The sequence below is a fragment of the Branchiostoma floridae genome, chromosome 6, assembly GCF_000003815.2.
Source record: "Branchiostoma floridae strain S238N-H82 chromosome 6, Bfl_VNyyK, whole genome shotgun sequence".
Taxonomy (NCBI): Eukaryota; Metazoa; Chordata; class Leptocardii; order Amphioxiformes; family Branchiostomatidae; genus Branchiostoma; species Branchiostoma floridae.
In genome coordinates, this window is record NC_049984.1 from 24,870,437 (window position 1) to 24,890,411 (window position 19,975).

A 19,975-nucleotide genomic window follows, 5' to 3' on the forward strand; every position below is an offset into this window, starting at 1 on the left:
CGACGCCCCCCCAAAAATCAAGCTGAAACCTTTTGTGTATTTTTCACTTAAATCCACCACAAATGCCAATAAAGAATCACTGCGTACGGCCAGGGCGTGCGGCACTGCGGTGGGAGAAGCAAGTTATTTCGCGATGCTTCCTCGTGATAAGAAGAGGAGTCATGTGACACGACAACGCACCAAATATGGAAGAATCGGTGACTCTATCGCCCGTAATATTCGGCGTACCTCGGAGCCTCTCGGAAATTCTCGGGAAAAAGTCGAAAATTCCCAGCGGCCAGTGCGGTCAGGGAAAGTTTAGCCCCGCGACTCTCGGACGTGTCCTCATCATGGCACCGAAAAGGAAAGCGGTCCCAGAGCGTAAGACGTCCAGGAAGAAACCAACAATCCCTTCAATCGAATCATTTTTCGCCCGTGTTCCTCAGCAAGAGAACAACAACAACGCCGACGATTCCCGAAGGGGTGAGCTGCAAAACAAGGTAAATGTTCATAATCTTGTCTTGGAATTTTTGCGCTAGCTGTTTTGACTCTATATCATACAATGGCACCGATACAAATTATGATAGTGCTCTGTTTTCTTGTTGATTTCACTTTCGGATGACGATTCGGTGCGCCATTTACGGTTAGAATGAAGTATTTTTGAACTGATCAGTGACCACACACGGACTTAATTAGTTCCATGCAAGCAAGCGCGGCTCTCATACTCCCCACTTCGTAATTTGCCAGATTAGATCGAATACAGTATCTGTTGATACAAGTGATCGGCGTTTCCGCTAGTGGAGCGCCCCGTCATCAAAGGAACGCTTCGACTAAGAAGGCTGCTTTAAACATTGCGACGCAAATTTTGCTGAGGAATCGGGAAAAAAAAACGTTTGAAGATGCATGCCCGCCGCCATAATTTTTTTTTCATTTTACACGGCGTGGGGACGCGAGCTATGGTCAGCGATTCACACCCCTTTGTTTTAAGCTATTGTTATGCTTGCTTCCAAACAAGCAAACGGCGTCTTGCGCATATTTGATCTCATTAAAATAAGCGATTTTTGAAAGTCGGGTTCTTTGTTGTTTCTTTAACCAATAAAAACTCGATTTGTTTTCCTTGTTCCCGTTGAGACTGAAATAGCTCTATTTGTTGGTCACAGATGTTTTAAAAAAATGCTGGTGCTATGATGTATGTATACTTTTTTTCACCGGGTCTCGTACGTTTATACTATAATTGATAAGCCTCGATCTATAGTTGAGTAAGGTTTTATCAACTGTTCTGCGTCATGGTTTTGTCGTCCTTGCTTATGAATACATTTATAGTCCAATAAACTTGTTGGCTTGTGCTAGCGTCATTACTATGAAGCCATGAAGCATGTGGCACTTGAATGTGGACTACGCGCCGAGGATCGACTGAAGAGGAAGGATAGCGCACAGATAAAAGACTTGAACATTTCAAATTTCAAATCTGATGAAAGCTCCTTGTTCAAATTTCAAATCTGATGAAAGCTCCTTGTTCAAATTTCAAATCTGATGAAAGCTCCTTGTTCAAATGTGACATGACTACTAATAAAAATAACTTTAGGATAATTGCCGCTTTGGGACGACTGAAGCAGTCTCTTGTAGTGGCTCTATGTCGCTAAAATCGTTGCCAAGCCTTTTCTAAAATGTGAATGTATATTTTGGACTTTAGTCGTCAGATACAGAGACCACTGTCACTACACAGATGACGTCAGCAGAGACGGACCGGGAGAAGGCGCCGACCACAGCCACTACACAGATGACGTCAGCAGAGACGGAGAAGGCGCCGACCACAGCCACTACACAGATGACGTCAGCAGAGACGGAGAAGGCGCCGACCACAGCCACTACACAGATGACGTCAGCAGAGAAGGAGAAGGCGCCGACCACAGCCACTACACAGATGACGTCAGCAGAGAAGGAGAAGGCGCCGACCACAGCCACTACTCAGATGACGTCAGCAGAGACGGAGAAGGCGCCGACCACAGCCACTACTCAGATGACGTCAGCAGAGACGGAGAAGGCGCCGACCACAGCCACTACTCAGATGACGTCAGCAGAGACGGAGAAGGCGCCGACCACAGCCACTACTCAGATGACGTCAGAAGATACAGAGACGGAGACCCCGACGTCTGCTAATTGTGACTGCAAAGGATGTACCATGAAAGGTCCTACTGCGTTTCAGCCAAAAGATCCTGCAGTCCTCGGTACATTTCAGAACAAGGGCAGAAAGTTCCTCTCCAGCTGGTACACGGACCGCGGGTGGGTCACACTGTGCACACAACGGCGCAAGGTGTTCTGTGCCACTTGTCGCTACGCTACACAACGTAAGCTCTTCGCCCTTTCTACTAAAGTCGAACCTGCCTTCGTATTTTACAACTCGAGTCTGAAACAGAGAAAAAGAAAGCAGTTATATCAATTAAAGCATTTCAATCTTTGTTGGTGAAACACAGGACGGCCCATAATTGTGGCCTAGTTTTACAAGACGTAATACTTTATTGGGAATGAATTGCGTCAGATGCCCCGCCCTCAAGTCGCGTGGGCCAGTAAGTTTTCCCTGAAGATGTCACTAAACTCAGCTATCTATGTCAGCAAAATTTGCCGACCAAAATGCAGGAAATAGCGTTTCAGAGGGTCTAGATTTCAAATTTTTCCGGGGGAGCATGCCCCCGGACCCCCCTAGTAGGGTCGCGCCTTCGGCGCGACCGCGCGCGCCTACGGCGCGCGCCCAGGCGAATTCGGTCATATTGAGGTGGATCAAATCTCGCCCCCCCAGTCAAAATTTCGTGCCGCCGCCTCTGCTGAGTCCTGTTGTCGTACGTAATTCTTCAAGATGGGAGACGCAAACCAAGCCCTCGCCTTGTCCGGCAAGAGCAATTGGAAGGTGGATATGTTCAGCTGTTTCGACAACATCGGTCTGTGCGCGCTCACCTTCTGCTGCCCGTGTGTGACGGCGGGCAAGAACGCCGAGGCCGCCGGGGAAGACTGCCTCAAGTTCGGCTTCTATTCCGTCCTCGGCCCGGTCGGGATGTACAGCATGGCGTACACGCGTACGAAGATCGCCGCGAAGGAGGGCCTGCCCGCCGACTTCGTGACCAACCTACTGATCTACGGCACCGTTCCGTGCTGTGCGCTCATGCAGGAGGCACAACAGATGGAGAGCGTCAAGGTGCCACAACCTACGGCCCAAGAGGAGATGACCAGGGAATAGGTGTGACAACAAGATGGTGAGGACAGCTCAACTTTACTTTAGAACAATGTAACAAGCACTACGCGACTGCGAGGGAGGGGGGTAATTAATCGAAAGCTGTGAGATCTACAACAACCCCAAACAAAGTTTAAAGTTCACTCAGGGAAAGGAACAAAGCAACGCAGACTGGACTACAACTCAAGAAGCTACATTGTATGATAAAGACTTGCTAAGAAGGGGAAAACGTGGCCAAACTTTGGTACTGTATACGTATGCAGGTGTGGTGTGAGCAAATACTTGTGCAACCACACCAGAACGCATTCCGAGCTCAAACCTGGGACACCTGACACCGTTACTTCGGAATGTGTGTCAGGTACAAACAACAAGCGAGTGGACGATTCACCAAGTGGGACCAGCTTTTGTGATAGAATAGAACGTCCAGTTGACCGCGCCGTCACTGTGTCCACCTACTGACCGCTGGCCGTGACGAGATCATTATAAAGCGGTCACCTCATAGATAGAGTCCACACTGTTTGTCTTACAACCGTGCTTATGTGTTTAAACGAATTAATGGTTAGCTAGAGTACAATGTTCATGTATACCTATCCGAGTCGTGGGACTTGTGCAGAGGTGACCCTCTTAAACTAGACTCACAGGGGCTGTTTATATGGCTGTTTACTTTGCTGCAATTTAGCTGTGTCCAAAACATGTGCGTTTGTATGCAGAAGTAAGTTTAAGAAGCATTCTTCGGCCTAGGAAAATACTAAGTATGTTTTGTGTTCTGGCGACCCTAGCAAAAATCTGACCACTAGCTTTCTTTTGAGGGGGGAGGGGGTAAGGTGTGTCGCTAGCAAGAGACTACAGATTTTCCACTGGTACAGGTGAATGATAAAAACCTTGTAAAATCACTTTCCAACAAGTTTTCCTCATCATAATAGTCGAATTGAAATATGATGCTGAAAATACTAATGTTCAGCTGCATTTCAGTTTTGCATTGTCAAAATGTACATGTTGTGTTACATCTATTGAAATCTTTTTAAGAAATTGCACTTTACCAAAACCTTTCTCTTTGAAAGTAACATGAAACACAACATTTCTTTTCTTAGGCCTTATTACCACTGTTTGCTTTTGCGATCGGCTTACGGACTTCTGTTATTACCACTACTGAGAAATTTGCATATCTGTAATTTGCGTATTTGGGAAGTAGGAGTAGGTGTTGTTTTCCTAAGATCACTTTGTTTGCTATGGCGATTAGCTTATGGTACAGGCGACTTCTGTTATTACCAATGATAAATTTGCATATATGTATCTGTATAATTTGCGTATTTGGGAAGTAGATTACTGTGTTTGTTATGGTAATTAGCTTGCGCTACAGGTGACTTCTGTAATTACAGTTTGTTTTCCTACCTGGAATGGTTGTTAATGTTTCATTAATAGGGTGGAAAGGTGCTTGGAATTCCACTACATACGAGGGGTGATCGATAAAAAGGTGCAGAAGTGAAATTTGGGGGCGTTATTACATACTATAACCCCTTCATAAATGTCTACCAAAATTCAAATTATTGTGATCATTAACTTTGCATGCAGGCGACACTCAGTAACGTTAGGTGAGTGAGAAGGTAATAAACGTGGACAATTGAGCTGTGACCTGAGGTGCGCGGGTCAACTTGCTCTGCTGAAAGTCAGATACCCGCTTCTTTCTAGTTGTAATAAGAGGGGATTCTTCGTCAAAACATTTTTAAAATGTCTTCGTAGATTTCATGGCATAGGGAACCCGACCCACACAACTCACCCTTGTTTTTCTCGTCTCTTACCCACTGATTTTAAAGAGAATGCCCACTGGAAAGCAATGACGACAATGATTTGAAAGTTTGTGCATATTTAAAAAGACTATGCACTACATAATCATTACCCGAAATCTGAGATTAACACCTTATTTCTGGGTGAGACCAATCCTTGGTGAGACCGAAAACTTCTTGATCACACTTCGTTGTCTCATTTCTAATGAATATGCCCCATGTTTAATCCACTATGTATAAATGCAGCCATGTTAATTATATATCTTTGCTAACCGCTAAATACACAATCAATATACAACACGCTATTGTAAGAATAATGAATACATTCTCTTACAGCACAGTAAATATATGTTTACGAGAGAAGAAGAATATACCATTAGCTTTGTTTGAAGTCGCGTATCCATTGTGTCACACAACATTGTACCATTGTGAATAAATTACTTGGTACAGCTCATTAAAAACGTTTGTGACCCTTTATGAACACCTTTTAACACTCTCCTTAACTGATAGATAGATAGATAGATAGATAGATAGATAGATAGATAGATAGATAGATAGATAGATAGATAGATAGATAGATAGATAGATGCAGAAACATGGTTGACCTGATTGCACAAACATGAAGCCTACAAATGTATATTTACGGTCGAATCTATAATGTTAAAACAACAGGTACTAATCGGAAATTCATCCCTGTCCGTTTCTTCGGTTTCAAGAAAACCGTACTCAAAACAGACCGTTGCAATTCGGATACGGTTGTTTGACGAATTCAAATCCTTTCAATCGTTCACTTGTCAGACCTTTATTTGCAGGAAATACATAGTGCTGGCAGTCAAACTGTTTACTTAAAAGCGCTTTGTGACGTGTATTGATTGTGTTTCCATCGCCCCCCTCCCCATCCACCCCCACACACGTACATTTCCCAGTCGCATGGGCTTGATAAACTAGTCTCCTGACCTAGATTATGTGTGGAAGTGTTTTGCGGGACTAAAATGTTTTTAAAAGACTCAAAACTGGAAGTTGAACTGCAGTACTCTTAACCAAGCCGCCAGGGGGCCCAAAATCTTATCATATCTTTGATAAAGTAAGACGTAACTAACATGCCAAATTTAATGACAATCCATTCACAACTTCTGGAGTTTTCGGAAACACCACAAACAAAGTTTACAGACACACAGATATAATTTGATATACAGTGATACTAAAACACAAACGTCTTAGAGCCGGCAATGAATTCGGAATATTTGAACAAGACCATAGCATGCCCAGGACAAGAGAGACATAAAAAACGGAAGTTTTGCTACAGTATGGAGATCACACGCCGGGGGTGGGAGGAGGGCTGGCAAAGTCGACCTTGGCCTTCGTCATCCCCGCGGCTTCGTCATCCCCGCGGCTTCGTCATCCCCGCGGCTTCGTCATCCACATACCAAATATCATAACAATCCATTCAGAATCGTTTTGAACACAAATGTCAGGAAACACAAACACACAGAGACAGACACTCTAACAAACAGGTTTCAAACAATACCTAGTACCTCCAGTTTGCATGTAGGTAATGTATTAACTGCATATAACGTTAAATATAAATTCAAACATGTAAGACGAATAGCAATTAGTCAACAAATGCTCAACTCGGTGACCTTGGACTTTCGCATGTATACACATGTATTTCGATATTTAGGACGTAAACTCTGTGACCTTTGACCTTTGCTTATAAACATATCTGTAGACATTCATGTCAAGGACGTTGATAAGAAGATTTGCTCATTGCAATCTGAAACAATCATAACGCACCATAAAGGTGGTATCTCACTGCACCGAGGGCAACGGTGCGGCGAAATATTACTCAACGCATTTCAGAGATAAGAACAAATTTTCTTGCGTTGTGTGTATTTTGTTGTCTTCTAAGTCATACTTTTACGTTTTATGCAATATCTAAATTAAAAAAAAAACTGCGAAAATACAGTTCCGGACTGAACGAACCCCACAGTGCCGCACCGGTGACCCAAGTGCAGTGAGATGCCGCCTATATGGCTGGGTACGTTGAGACACACCCTGAGTAGAGCCTGAGTGGTTCTCATCGTTACATGCATGCTTGGCATTTCTGCAACCGGCGAGAGAAAACAACTGGAGGGATTAGTTACGCAAGCTTTGGGGTAGCCAGGATGGATGAATGGGAGCGGTGTGTGGATATGGTAGCAAATATGTGTTGCACATTCCGATCAGGGATGGTACAACAGCGCCCTCTATCTCCTTAAACTTGAACTGCTGTATATTGGTCTTGAACAAAAGGAGGAAAAGTTCCACGATGACCACCTGCTCTAGGAAACCTAGCACCTGGCGACCAGAAATGTGGTTTATAGTTCAGGACTTTAGGCAGTTCGGGCATAGGCAATAGGCCTTGGAATGTTTGGGTTTTTTTTTTGTTTTTTTTGTTAAACAAAGAGGAAATACAGTACACGTTCTTGTCGCACTCATCCCTGTCATAAAACTCCCCCGTCAGCATTGGACTGTACTTCCGGTCATCCTTTGAGCTAAGCTAGCCTTCGGTGACCGTCGGGTACATTCGCTCGGAACTCGCCGATGTTCGGCACCCGCTCGGGTGATCCCGAGTACATGTACCTCATTTATGGTCACACTCGGAACATCCATCAAGGGAGTTCAGCACGGGCGCCACCTGACAACTATTTGCAATACTGCAGCACTAAGCATGGTTTGCTACTTGGGCGTTGCTTTGGTGAAGACGCCAAATGAAAATCTATTGTAGAAAATCTACAAAGATATGCTTTAACGCAAAAAAACTTACGTTTGTTAACTGTCTACATGTTGTGTGACGAACACGAAAAATTTTAGACGAAAAAAAAGCCAACTGCTTTTCATTTATGGGTGCATATAGATGTACTTAATATATGTGATGGCTTTTCAAACATAATTAGAAAGATAGAGTGCCTTTAAAAATTGTTTTCGATATCTCTCTTTCAATATGCAACAAATCAACAAAGAAAACGATTGCGTGTTCACCAGATTTGTTTGGAAACGTGCGTTGTTTGTCACCCATGATTTTCTTTCATAAAAATGTATTTGGTTTTTAATCACAGACGCAAATGAAAATTTGCTGTAGAAAATCTATAAAAGTAGAAAATCTATAAAAGTATGCTTTAACGCAAAACCCTGCCTGTGATAACTGTCTACATGTTGTGTGACGATCACGAAAAATTTCTGACGAAGAAAAAAAGACAATTATTTTTCCCGCATGGGTGCATATAGGTGATCGTAATATATGCTATGGCTTTCCAAACATGATCATAAAGGTAGAATGCCTTTTTTAAAATTGTTTACGATATCTTTCTTTCAATACGCAACAAACAAAGAAAACGATTTCGTGTTCACCTGATTTGTCTGGAAACGTGCGTTGTTTGTCAACCATGATTTTCTTTCATCTTTGGTTTCTGATCTCAGACGTAAATGAAAATTTGTATGCTTTAACGCAAAAAGCCTGCGTGTGATAGCTGTCTACATGTTGTATGACGATCACGAAAAATTTCAGACGAAGAAAAAAAGACAATTGTTTTTCCCTCATGGGTGCATATAGGTGATCGTAATATATGTGATGGCTTTCCAAACATGAAGTCATGATCATAAAGGTAGAATGCCTTTTTAAAAATTGTTTACGATATCTTTCTTTCAATACGCAACAAACAAAGAAAACGATTGCGTGTTCACCTGATTTGTCTGGAAACGTGAGTTGTTTGTCAACCATGATTTTCTTTCATCTTTGGTTTCTAATCTCAGACGCAAATGAAAATTTGTTGTAGAAAATCTATAAAAGTATGCTTTAACGCAAAAAAACTTGCGTGTGATAACTGTCTACATGTTGTGTGACGATCACGGAAAATTTCAGACGAAAAAAAAGAAGACAATTGCTTTTCCCCTATGGGTGCATATAGATGATCGTGATATATAGTGGCTTTCCAAACATGATCAAAAAGGTAGAATTGTTTTTCAATATGCAACAAGCAAAGAAAGCTACTGCGTGTTCACCTGATTTGTCTGGAAACGTGAGTTGTTTGTCACCCATGATTTTCTTTCATATTTGGTTTCTAATCACTTCAGGGGAAGGTTCTATTTCACATTGTGTATCGGACCCCGCCTGACGCAGGGCGTGTATTTTTTCTGTGCAGAAACCTGACAAGTCACACCATGTCGGGAGGGCAACAGCAGTCCCAAACTGGTGACACAGGTAAATATTTTTGAATATCTTCTCTCTGTACATTTTAACGGCCAACGGGATTTCTTTAAAAGTCCATGTAGCGACAACTCTAGGGTTGAAAAATGCCCCGTGCTGTGCTACTAGTAGTTCATACTTTTATTCTTCTAAATAGCATTCGGCTGAGGCGCGAAGCCTGGAAGATGCACTCTTTTGACAACATTTTCTCTAACCCCGATTGGGGGGGGGGTACTACCTCGCCATAAGGATCCCCTCTTGTGGAATGGTGTAATGAAGGATGAACATATAACTTTATTGCACAACAATTCTTTGATATATTTTCCTATGTCTGCCATGCAGGGATTGTCACATGTCAATATGTATTGAAAATTGCACTTCAGGTCCATTGAGATAAATCCTTCTGTATAAAATGACAGCCTTGTGTATAAAGAATAACGTATATCTGAGTACATGTATTTGGGACATACAGCTATGTAATGATATTCGTATTCATTTACCATTTCCGAGGGTGAAGGAAATCACCGCACATGACATGGGAATTATGATGCGTTCAAGCTAAGGGCACAACCCGCCGTACGTGCAAATACGTGCTGTCTACGTGCAAAAGCGTGGGCAATCTTTTGAGATCCGTAAGTGGTAAATACCGCCTCCGTACGAACGCGTAGGGAATCCGACGGATTTTGGAGCACGCAGACACGCCGTAGAACTTAACGTGCAGGCAAAACTTTGTGCGCCATCGGGCTGCGGATTCGCCCACCCCGACACCCCCCACCCCCCGTACGTGCCTGTACGGTCAACGCGCCTCCCCTATACAGCCTGAACGTTTTCAGAAGTACGTGGCGGACGTGACCTCTCAAAAAACGTACGGACAAATTCAGTTGAAGTCAGTCAGTCTTAGGTCGTCAAATTTCTGCAGGTAAAAAAACAACACACTTATCGAGAAGAGTAGTTGCGTTTGACTGACAACATAACCAGTTTGGAACCCAGCATCGCTGCTCAAGATTAAATGTAGAATTAAAAGCTATAGAATGTATGTAATATTGTTATATCACACAATTTAATGTAACCACGATGATTAGGCTATGCTTCTCTCTGAAAAGTATATTTTTCGAACCCAGATTCTAATTTCCAAACTCGTCACTACGTACGTACGTTTACTGTGTGTGATCTCGCCACAAGTCATACTTGGATTGCCATGCGACAAAAACAACTTAAGTTTGAGGAATGACTCTCTGATGGTGCGATGTACAATCACAAGAGAAGGATATCAATTTGTTAGAGTTGTGATTGTGTTCTTAATAAAATGATACTACCATAGCTAATGGATATATATTTGTTCAAATCATGTTTCAAAATCTTCAAGTGACTGTTCCTCTAAATTCATACCGTTGGAGCCTTTTTAATTTTGTAAAATTTGAGAAAAATGTCAGAGTTGCGTTTGTGTTCGTAAGAAAATGACACTACCATAGTTAATGGAAATATATTTGTTCAAATCATATTGTATTTTGATTCCATAAAATATTCAAGTGACTGTTGGCGCCATTTTAATTCTGTAAAACTTTCCTCTAGGTGCCACACCCATGCAGCAGCCGCAGACTGATTGGCGGTCCATTGCGGACGCCGCTGCGAATATACCCAACGCTTTGTACGTCTCCAGAGCAGGTAAAACTTTTATTTGTCATACTGCGGTTCATGTCCTACTGTTGTCTTTTCCTCTTCCTGTTGGGTCTGATCACGTCCGTCGTACGATTGTCGCACGATTAAGGAATAATTGATTGCATTCGTCCTGCGGTTGTCGTACAGTGACAAACTGACTGCATTCCTGAGGTAGTCGTGCCGGTGGCGTACAGAATTCAGTCGTCCTGTTACCATGAGTACGGAAAAGGGTGAAAATTCTACACCAGAGTCGTACGACATCCCACGACGTGTGTGACTTCGTCATTACCACTCGCAACGATACTTAAGCCACAGCAAGTAAATTTTATGGATGACATCCTCTGCAGACTGCAAAAATAGTGCGATAGGGCAAAAAAAACAAGATGGGTAAAAAACACAAGGTGGTTACATTTTCAAAAAGTGTGGCAATTAAAATTATTGCCATGGCGACGGTTTTAATGTTTATAAGTTTTACAGATTGTTGTTGTTAATGGGTTTTAATAGTCGTATTCCATTCGTTTGGCGATCGATGTTCATAGAGCATTGCTGTCAAAGGGGGTCCCTTGTGAGCGAAGGGTGAACTAATGTAAATGCTCCTCATCGATTTTACAAATCAGGGCCTCATTTTACATGAATGATATCAGTTGATCATCCTCTCTAGCTAAATAACAATGTGCTAAAAAAAGGGGTTTTGCCAGTATCGATATATATATATAGATATATAGATAGATAAAAATAATTTTCTACTGAATTAATTGTGTTTGTCATGAATTATGCAAATAAGGCTCTCATTTGGATAAACTATATAACTTGATCATCTCCAACAAATTGACATGCGCAATATATGTTAAGAAAGGAGACTTTTGTCGCCTTTTCTGCTAATTTATGCAAATTAGGACGTAATTTGCATAGTTAATGTTAAACGATGTTCACTTGTACATAACTTCCAAATGCTACAAGTAAGAAGTTCCCGTCATTTATCAAAATGACATTATAGCATTTTCTCATTAATTATGCAAATTATGCATTTATTTATCAATATTCTCCTCTTTCTCAGTTACAAAGGTCACATGTTCCTTTAATTGAGCTGAGCATTTTTCCCAATTTATTATGCAAATTAGCTTCCATTCTGCATAATTCTTCATAATTGATATGTAATTATATTAAGCATCACGTAACCTATCCACATACCAAAAACCATAACAATCCGTCAACCCCTTCTTTAGTTATTCCCTTTAGAAGTCTGACACCTAAGTCTAAACCTGTCCTGCAGTTCCAAAATACGCCGCTAGGGGGCCCAAACCTATACCACTTACTTACAGCATCAAGAGCTGTCTACCACTTAAGACATTGCCGCAGCATGTCCAGAACTCGAGATATCAAACCAAGAAGTTCCGCTGCAGTACCGTAACAGGCCACTAGAAGGCCAAAAATCTTTTCGCTTCCAGGTCTCAACAAGACCTACCCACGTACCGAATATCAATACAATTCATCCAGGCGTTCTTGAGCTATGGTGGTCTTCTACAACCGGCACACACATAGAAACGCTACCCAAAATATAATTTTCTTGGCGAAGGTAACCATCACATCGCTATCTCACAACCCCCAAATGTTTTAAGCTCAAACAATGCTTGTTTCACACATCAGTTTGTACTTTTGAAAACAGAAAGATATTAAGGGTGAAGAAGGCCACCAAACTTTCCAAACTTCTGGACACATAAACCACGAACGAACCCGGAAGTGATTTCCACGACTCACAGGTCATTTTCCGAGAAACATATCTCCACAATCTTTTACCCCCTGTTTCAAATGTTTACATTTCCATGACCACCATACTACATGCTACAATTCGGGTACGTCTGACGTCCTAGGCTTTTCTCAATTTTGCATGACTATCAATCAAAAATTGCCTTGCGCGAATACGGAAAACACTGCTGAGCACGTACGTGCCCTGGGCGACTGGAAAGCTTACCCGTGGAGGTAATGGTACAGTCCGGCATGATGCAACTACGAACGCGCGGACTTTTGACATTCCTGACATTCCTATACAGTTTTTAGAATACTTTGGAAACGGTTCCACACTATACTATTAAGCTCGCCCATCAGGCGTCGCTAAAAATAGGCACAATAAAGTTGTGATGAATGTTGTAACAAGAATTACAGGGACAAACATTTTATCAGAGCCAATAAAGCATTCATTCCTGTATTCAAGACATGTACTGGTGTGGTAAAAGTGACACTAGTGTGGTAGACTGGCATCACCGACAAAGTTGGTAACTACACTCATGGCTTCCATATTGGTGTCACTTTTACAACTATCCAATAAGTTTCATTTCTACAACTACAGTCCCGGGTACCTCGCAAGTGTCACTTCCACAAGTACAATTATTAGGCTACAACACACTATATTTGCTTATATTTGATTTCTAAAGCAATCTGTCGACGCCATTTCAAATCATGCAACGTCAACAAACGGACCGCAATGTTAAGGGAGCACACAATAGAATGATTAAGATATTTCTCTTCTAACAGATCGATTCGTTTCAAGAAAAAATTAATGTGTGTAATATCATGTGTTCCCGCCGACCGTAGCCTCATTTTGCTCAGCTGCGGGCCAGAGACAAATAAAATCTTTGCTCCATTAAACTCTTGAGAAATGACTTTTCCTGCATGTTCTTCTCATTCTTGATGCAAAAGAAAAATTGATATGAAAGATTCACCAAATTTAGGTCCCGAATATGTTGACTGCAACTGGTCGAAGTCTCACTACGCCATGCAATTTTGGCTTTTGAGTTTTTTGCTTGTTTGTTTTTGTTTGAACCCATGTTTATTCATGAAAGTCCTAATGCGTCTTATAAGTCTATATATATAATTTTACACACATGGTACAAAATACATAATAGCGAGAGACACGATTCGAGTCCATTTATTTCGGTCATTTCCGTTACTTTAAGAGTCTCTTAAAGGAAGCCAGAGTTGAGGCTGTGCGTATGTCTGGTGGTAGACTGTTCCTGAGGGTGGGTCCACAAGAGGCGATGGCTCTTCTGAGGGTTTCTAGGTGTAGTTTTGGCACAGCAATTTGATTGCTTGTGCTTTGCCTGGTTGTTTTTGTGCTTTGGTCACGACAAACATCTGGCGCATGTAGGGTGGGAGTTTGTGTTAGTCGGCTTAGTAGCGACATGCTCGCGGTAAAAGTCACAAAACAGCATAGGTTTGAGTGAATCAGTACATATCTGTATCATTTAACTATGGTGTTGGAAATACCTGTGTCCTGATGTCTTTCAATTCTTCATTGTTGACTTTCTTTAGTTCCTTTATAGTGTCACTCTGTCCAACATCAAAACAAAAAGAATATTACCTAAAGACCCTGATGTTTTCCAGAACTGAAACAGGAAACACAACATTTTTCCTTAGGCCTGATCGGTAGAAAAATTGTCATTATGTAATTACATCATATCATTTTATCATGTTATTATTGTAACATATTAAGAACATATCCTTATCATATCATTTTTACATTACTTTATTATTATTTCTACATTTCCACATTAATTTAAACACAAGGGTCCCCACTTACTCCGAAGCTATTAGTTTTTTAAAGGACTGAAAATCTATCATTTTTTAAACATCTACACCGGAAAATGACAACTTTACCTAACAAGAGTTCGGAGACCTCATACCTCCATGAAATATTCTGATTATGAAAATGACTTTCACATCTGCATGATTTATGCTTTGTTATGTAAACCGGTACCTTTAACTAACGTACACAGGTCACAATGTTGACAACCCAATCATTTACTACATGTACTTAGATGAATAAGGAAACTTTCACATTAATTTTATGCAATATTATGCAAATAGGGGGCTCATTTGCATAATTGGTATCTGCTAATCCTCCACCTACCACAAACTACAGATGTTACAGGTATTTGAGTCCTACAATGGAAAACACTGTAAACATAGATTTTTCTCATCAATTATGCAGATTAAGTCCACATTTGCATAATTTGCACCTCATTATGTACATCTCTGCCAAAGATACCTGCAAGCTAAATATCATGGAAATCCATTATTCCTATACTCCGTTATGCTCATTGGAAGATTTTGACAAAATTGCCCTGCAGTTCCAGAACAAGCCGCAAAGGGGGCACAAACACACATCAATCCTTCCTTACATTACAAGCTATCTGCCAACAAAAACAAGACTATAGCATGTCCAGGTCAAAAGATACAAAAATCAAAGTTCTGCTGAAGTACCAAGGTCACACACCAGGGGGCCCAAAATCGGGGACCCTGACGTTCATCTTTCTAACACCTACCCACATATCATTACAATCATTACAATTTATCCAGAGGTTCTAGAGTTATGGTGACCACAAATATCCGGAAACACAAACACACTCACACAGACACAAAGACACACAAACACAGACAGACACGCCAAAAACTATACCTCCATTTGTCATGGAAGCAAAAAAGTAAATCAATCGGCAAATTTTTCAGGGGGGCGCACATCTGTAAACATTTGGGTATAAAAAAACATTTAAATTCCTTACTTTAAACCCTCTTGTTTTCTAACAGACCGCACGTATGCAGTTGAAGCAAGTGGCCGCGGTGCCCTCTGTAGCTTCATCCGCTCCCATAGGAGCTGTATGACCGCCGGCATTGCCGTGCTGCTAAGTCTGATCGCTGTTGGACTCACCCCTCTGACTTTCATCAATAAAGAGGTAAACACTCTTCTTGTAAATCGAATTGCCGACTGTTTGCCGAAACTATCTCTATTTGGGGCTTTCTTAAAAGTCCATCAATACACTTTTGCTCATTTTATTTCATAAATTTAGTGTTCTGTATTTCTGACATACATTTAAAGGAAATATCTGAACTGTCCACCACTGTTGACGAGTTGAAGCGTGACCAAGACGACATGCGCCAACTGTTCACCACTTTTGACGCATTGAAGCGCGTCCAAGACGACATACGCCAACTGTCTACCACTGTTGACGCATTGAAGCGCGTCCAAGACGACATACGCCAACTGTCCGCCACTGTTGACGCCTTGAAGCGCGACCAAGACAACAAGCCCACCACTGTTGATGCATTGAAGCGCAACCAAGACGACATACGCCAACTGTCCACCAATGCTGACGCCTTGAAACGCGACCAAGACAACTTGCGCGAACTGTCCACCACTGTTGACGCTATGAAACGCGACCAAGACGACATGTTCACCACTATTGACGCATTGAAGCGCGCTTCAATGTACAAGGAGGGAAGCCGAATTCACGCCTTGGAGCAGAGTCTTCATGAGATGAGTAAGACGCCAGGAAGTTTTTTTTAGTTTCTCGTTTTGAATACAAGCACACATTCTAATGGTAGACATTGTATTTTGATGAAGTAAATGTAATAATGTCTAAGACTTAGTGATAGAGTTTTGAAACATTTCTGATATCACCAATATCTTTCCCTACGCGTGTTGATGACTACCTGTTTTACAGCATCTTGTGCTAAAGGTTACGCAGTGTTCCGTGGAATCTGCTACAAGGCCTTCAACACACGTCAGACCTTCAGCGAGGCAGTTGCAACCTGCGGTGAAGACGGCGGCACCCTCGCCATGCCCCGAGACGCTGAAATCAACGCTTTCCTGATCTCCTTGTACAAGTCCGTGAGCGATAGTACGTGTGGTTACTTCTGGTTCGGCCTGCACGATCAGCGCGAAGAAGGAAACTTTGAGTGGATGGATGGTTCTGCACTTGGGACCTACAACTCCTGGTATCCGGGAGAGCCAAACAACAATGCGGGCCGCGAAGACTGCGTTCTTTACCAACAAGTCCATAAAGACATGTGGAACGACGGTAGATGCTGCTGGCAGCATTGCTTCATATGTCAGACTGTTCCAGGTATTTCTTGTAACCGTCTAATTTTCTGTAATTGTCCCTCAGCATTAGGGGTGGGTATCAGTACAGAAAATTCAGGTCCATGGCCTGTTCAGGTCCAGAGGATCAGGTCCAGGTCAGTATGTGAAAACTTGAGAATGGACGATACTCAAAACAACGGTCCATTTTGCTACAAAAAACTGTTTTGTTGAGTATTTGACTACCACTACTTAGAATTCGCTCTTGTTATTTTCTTCAACCGGTAAGCCCCCAAGCGTGTTTCAAATGCCTGATCATATAATCTGTTCATTTTCCAATAGGTCCAACATATCCGGTTCACCGATTTTTTTTCAGGTCCGGTTTTTCCGGAAAGATCCGATATAAAATTTAAAAACTATTTTGTACCGCACCGGTACACCGTACCGGTACCCACCCCTACTCAGCATACTAAACCATCATTACTATCGTAATAAACCATGTCAAAACACATCATACCCCATCTCCTCTTTGCTACGTTTATGGATGTTTTATAGACATCCAGGTAAACAGTATTCAAATACATTTCAATCTCTACAACTTGATATAAGAAAACTAGATTTTTGGGGGACGTTTTGAGTGACATAGACGATCCTGTTTTTATTTCTTGTTATTTGTACTTATATTGAAGTGTTTCTGCCAGTTCATTCTTGTAACGCTGAGGAAGAGCGATGGATGTCGCACGAAACGTCCTAAACTAAATCTCCGTTTTAATCTGGTTGTATTTGAACTCATCCTTACTAACTCTGCTCATTTTTCCAGGACGTCCGTAGGTGACAGGCAAAACTCTCGCCACCACTGTACAGCGGTTTTCTAGCCATCCGCAGGAAAAATGGAAAAAAAAACCAGTAAAACGTTATGTATAGACTTGTAGCAATTGGTTCAAATAGGTTCTTGTTTTTCATTATTCTTGAAAGCTATTCGAGCATTTGAATCGCATATAATAAATAGCAAATGGATGCTAAAGAACAATGTTAGACACGCCTTGGTTTTCATACAAAGAAAATTTATTTTTGCACGTAGCCATAAGATGGTTTTTACAGGGAAAGCGCCTGGTTTGGCCGTACCAAATCCATTGCCTTTTTTAGCATTTCCTGCAAAATGCTGAACAAACAGAATAGAGAAAATGTGAAGCACAAATTCACTAATCAATAACAAGTAATCTCACTGTTTTCACACAAGACAGACTTCCTTTTGTTGTAGTCAGAACACCATGGTATTTATTGCTGGAATTTCTTTTGTAACAAGCCTCAGAACCAAGTAATAGACATTTTCATGCTGTTCTCCAGAGTTTGTAGACTGTGCTCATTTGAGCCTGGACCACTGAAGAACCCACATTGGTGAAACCGGTCTGTGTGACAGACTGAATAAAAGTTGTAAACAGGAACTCTGCGGCTCCGGCTGTCTTACTGAGGGGTGACTGTGGTGAGAAAGATTCAGTTAGCGTGAGGACCAGTCCGCTCCGTACACGGCGCTAGTCCACCTTTATTCGCGAGATAACCTATTTCCGTCGTTGTTGTTTTTTTAAACAGGGTATTTAGAAATATCAAGTCAACGGACCGTAATTTTAATTGCAATATTTTCAAATTATTGCAGTTATATTACTGTCAAAACATTCGTCGACTTGATATTCATGAATACCCTATTCTACATACATACAACGGATATAGATTACCCCACGAATAAAGGTTAACTAGCGTTTCTAGTTATCCAACTTTTGCGCAACGCTCATTGAAATCACTCGAGGTATGAATATGCTGCGCTTATTATGTGTTTGCGGTTCGGAGCTGAATGCGGGTTGTGCTAGTAGATTTGCATGACAGTTTTAATGTAAGTTGTGATAGAAGATTTACATGAAGTGAAGAGGTACAAAATTTACAGCAGGGTGCAGAAGCAATTATCGAAAACTTGATACGTTGACGTTCATGTTATAGCGCCCACAAGATGTTTGAAAATGAGCTTTGAATTGCCGACCCGTTCTCTCGTAAACGCCAGTTTAATTTGACACCCTGCGGAGGTCATGGAACTGCAGCCGATGTACACACAGTAAATGCAGAAACTTTCGCGGTGGTTTAAAGTTCGCGGTTTTCGCGTCGGCTGTTTCACCGCGAACTTAAAACCACCACGAACATTTTTCCATGGCAGTAAGAGAGTACAGTGCCTGGAGCTACCGCGAACTTAAAACCACCACGAAAGTAAATCCACGCGAATTTAAATGCATTTGCAGTAGAAGCGGCAAAAGTATCAAGGCGCAAATTCACGCCGACCGAACAAACATCGTAATTCAACTTATACAGTCTCAAAAAGGATGATGTAATCTTCTACAAGTCAACACAGTTTCCATCTCGCTGTTGTGCACAGAAAAATAACTACGGCCTTTTTACCGTTGCGCACTACTTAATATCCGAACTACTACTGTGTTATGCTACGTTATTTGTATAAAATCATCACCTCCCACGTTGCATTATTTCGTTAGGTTTCGTTACGTGGGCGCAAATGTCCTGGGCACTTGTCCACTGGGAATGTCTCTAACATTTTCAAATGAAAAAGCCACTAAAGTAATACATTCCTGTGGAAGTCACGTGTACTCACATTTACAAGCAGTTTATTAGTTTTAGAGCTTAGGACGTTTTAAACCATTAAGATATATTCAGAGGTTTGAAATTCCTTGATCATGCCACAAACATATTTCTTAATCCACATCAAAATATAAAAGAGACTCTTGTGCTATTGGTACTTTCAAGAACGCCTGTAAACAAACTGTTAACTTTAGTAGTTTTACCAGGGGAACATGTTTGACTTTCTGTGATGACAAAATGCTGTCGTCATTTTTGGCGACGCCTCAGGGGAGGGTTCAAAGTCTGTGCAGTCTGCAAGAATTCAGATAATTGTACGGAATTTCTACGGAATTGTACGGAATATCCCACAGTAAAACATCAATACGAATCAATTCACTCAAGGGACCAATTGTGGTTTTTTTAAGACACTGATTACATGAAGAGCTTGATAGAGGAATGTTTTATTGAGACCTGGCCGTTGGCGACTAGTCTGACTTGTTGTTTATACCATGGAAAACGAAGTTCATAGATGAATGATTGATTCGCATATAGATTTTTACAAGCATGAACTGGGCAAAAATCTAAAATGAAACGATCTCTAGCGTAAACTGGCATTGGCAGTAAAAAAATAA

General features: G+C 41.5%; 2 protein-coding genes and 1 long non-coding RNA gene across 3 annotated transcripts; all 3 read left to right on the forward strand.

Moving 5' to 3' along the window:
* Positions 1 to 9: 9 nt before the first annotated feature.
* LOC118417407 (proteoglycan 4-like) lies at positions 10 to 2,780 on the forward strand. The gene is made up of 2 exons (XM_035822963.1): positions 10 to 479; positions 1,673 to 2,780. The coding sequence occupies exons 1-2, from the start codon at positions 186 to 188 to the stop codon at positions 2,444 to 2,446; spliced, it is 1,068 nt and encodes a 355-aa protein (XP_035678856.1). The 5' UTR covers positions 10 to 185; the 3' UTR covers positions 2,447 to 2,780.
* Positions 2,781 to 2,806: 26 nt separating this feature from the next.
* Positions 2,807 to 5,450, forward strand: LOC118417408. The gene is made up of 2 exons (XR_004831366.1): positions 2,807 to 4,403; positions 4,528 to 5,450. It is a non-coding gene; the product is annotated as an uncharacterized LOC118417408 (long non-coding RNA).
* A 10,626-nt stretch (positions 5,451 to 16,076) lies between these two features.
* On the forward strand, positions 16,077 to 17,558 carry LOC118418234 (alpha-N-acetylgalactosamine-specific lectin-like). Its single transcript, XM_035824077.1, has 3 exons — positions 16,077 to 16,188; positions 16,387 to 16,728; positions 17,548 to 17,558. Exons 1-3 carry the CDS (start codon positions 16,077 to 16,079, stop codon positions 17,556 to 17,558), a joined length of 465 nt encoding a protein of 154 aa, XP_035679970.1.
* Positions 17,559 to 19,975: the final 2,417 nt, after the last annotated feature.

Bases quoted from the DNA above. Each gene is read 5' to 3' on its own strand.
- LOC118417407 (XM_035822963.1), top strand. From the start codon at position 186: ATGGAAGAATCGGTGACTCTATCGCCCGTAATATTCGGCGTACCTCGG. The intron at 480-1,672 runs GTAAATGTTCAT...TTTGGACTTTAG, and splicing joins GGGGTGAGCTGCAAAACAAG to TCGTCAGATACAGAGACCAC.
- LOC118418234 (XM_035824077.1), top strand. From the start codon at position 16,077: ATGAAACGCGACCAAGACGACATGTTCACCACTATTGACGCATTGAAG. The intron at 16,189-16,386 runs GTAAGACGCCAG...CTTGTGCTAAAG, and splicing joins GCAGAGTCTTCATGAGATGA to GTTACGCAGTGTTCCGTGGA.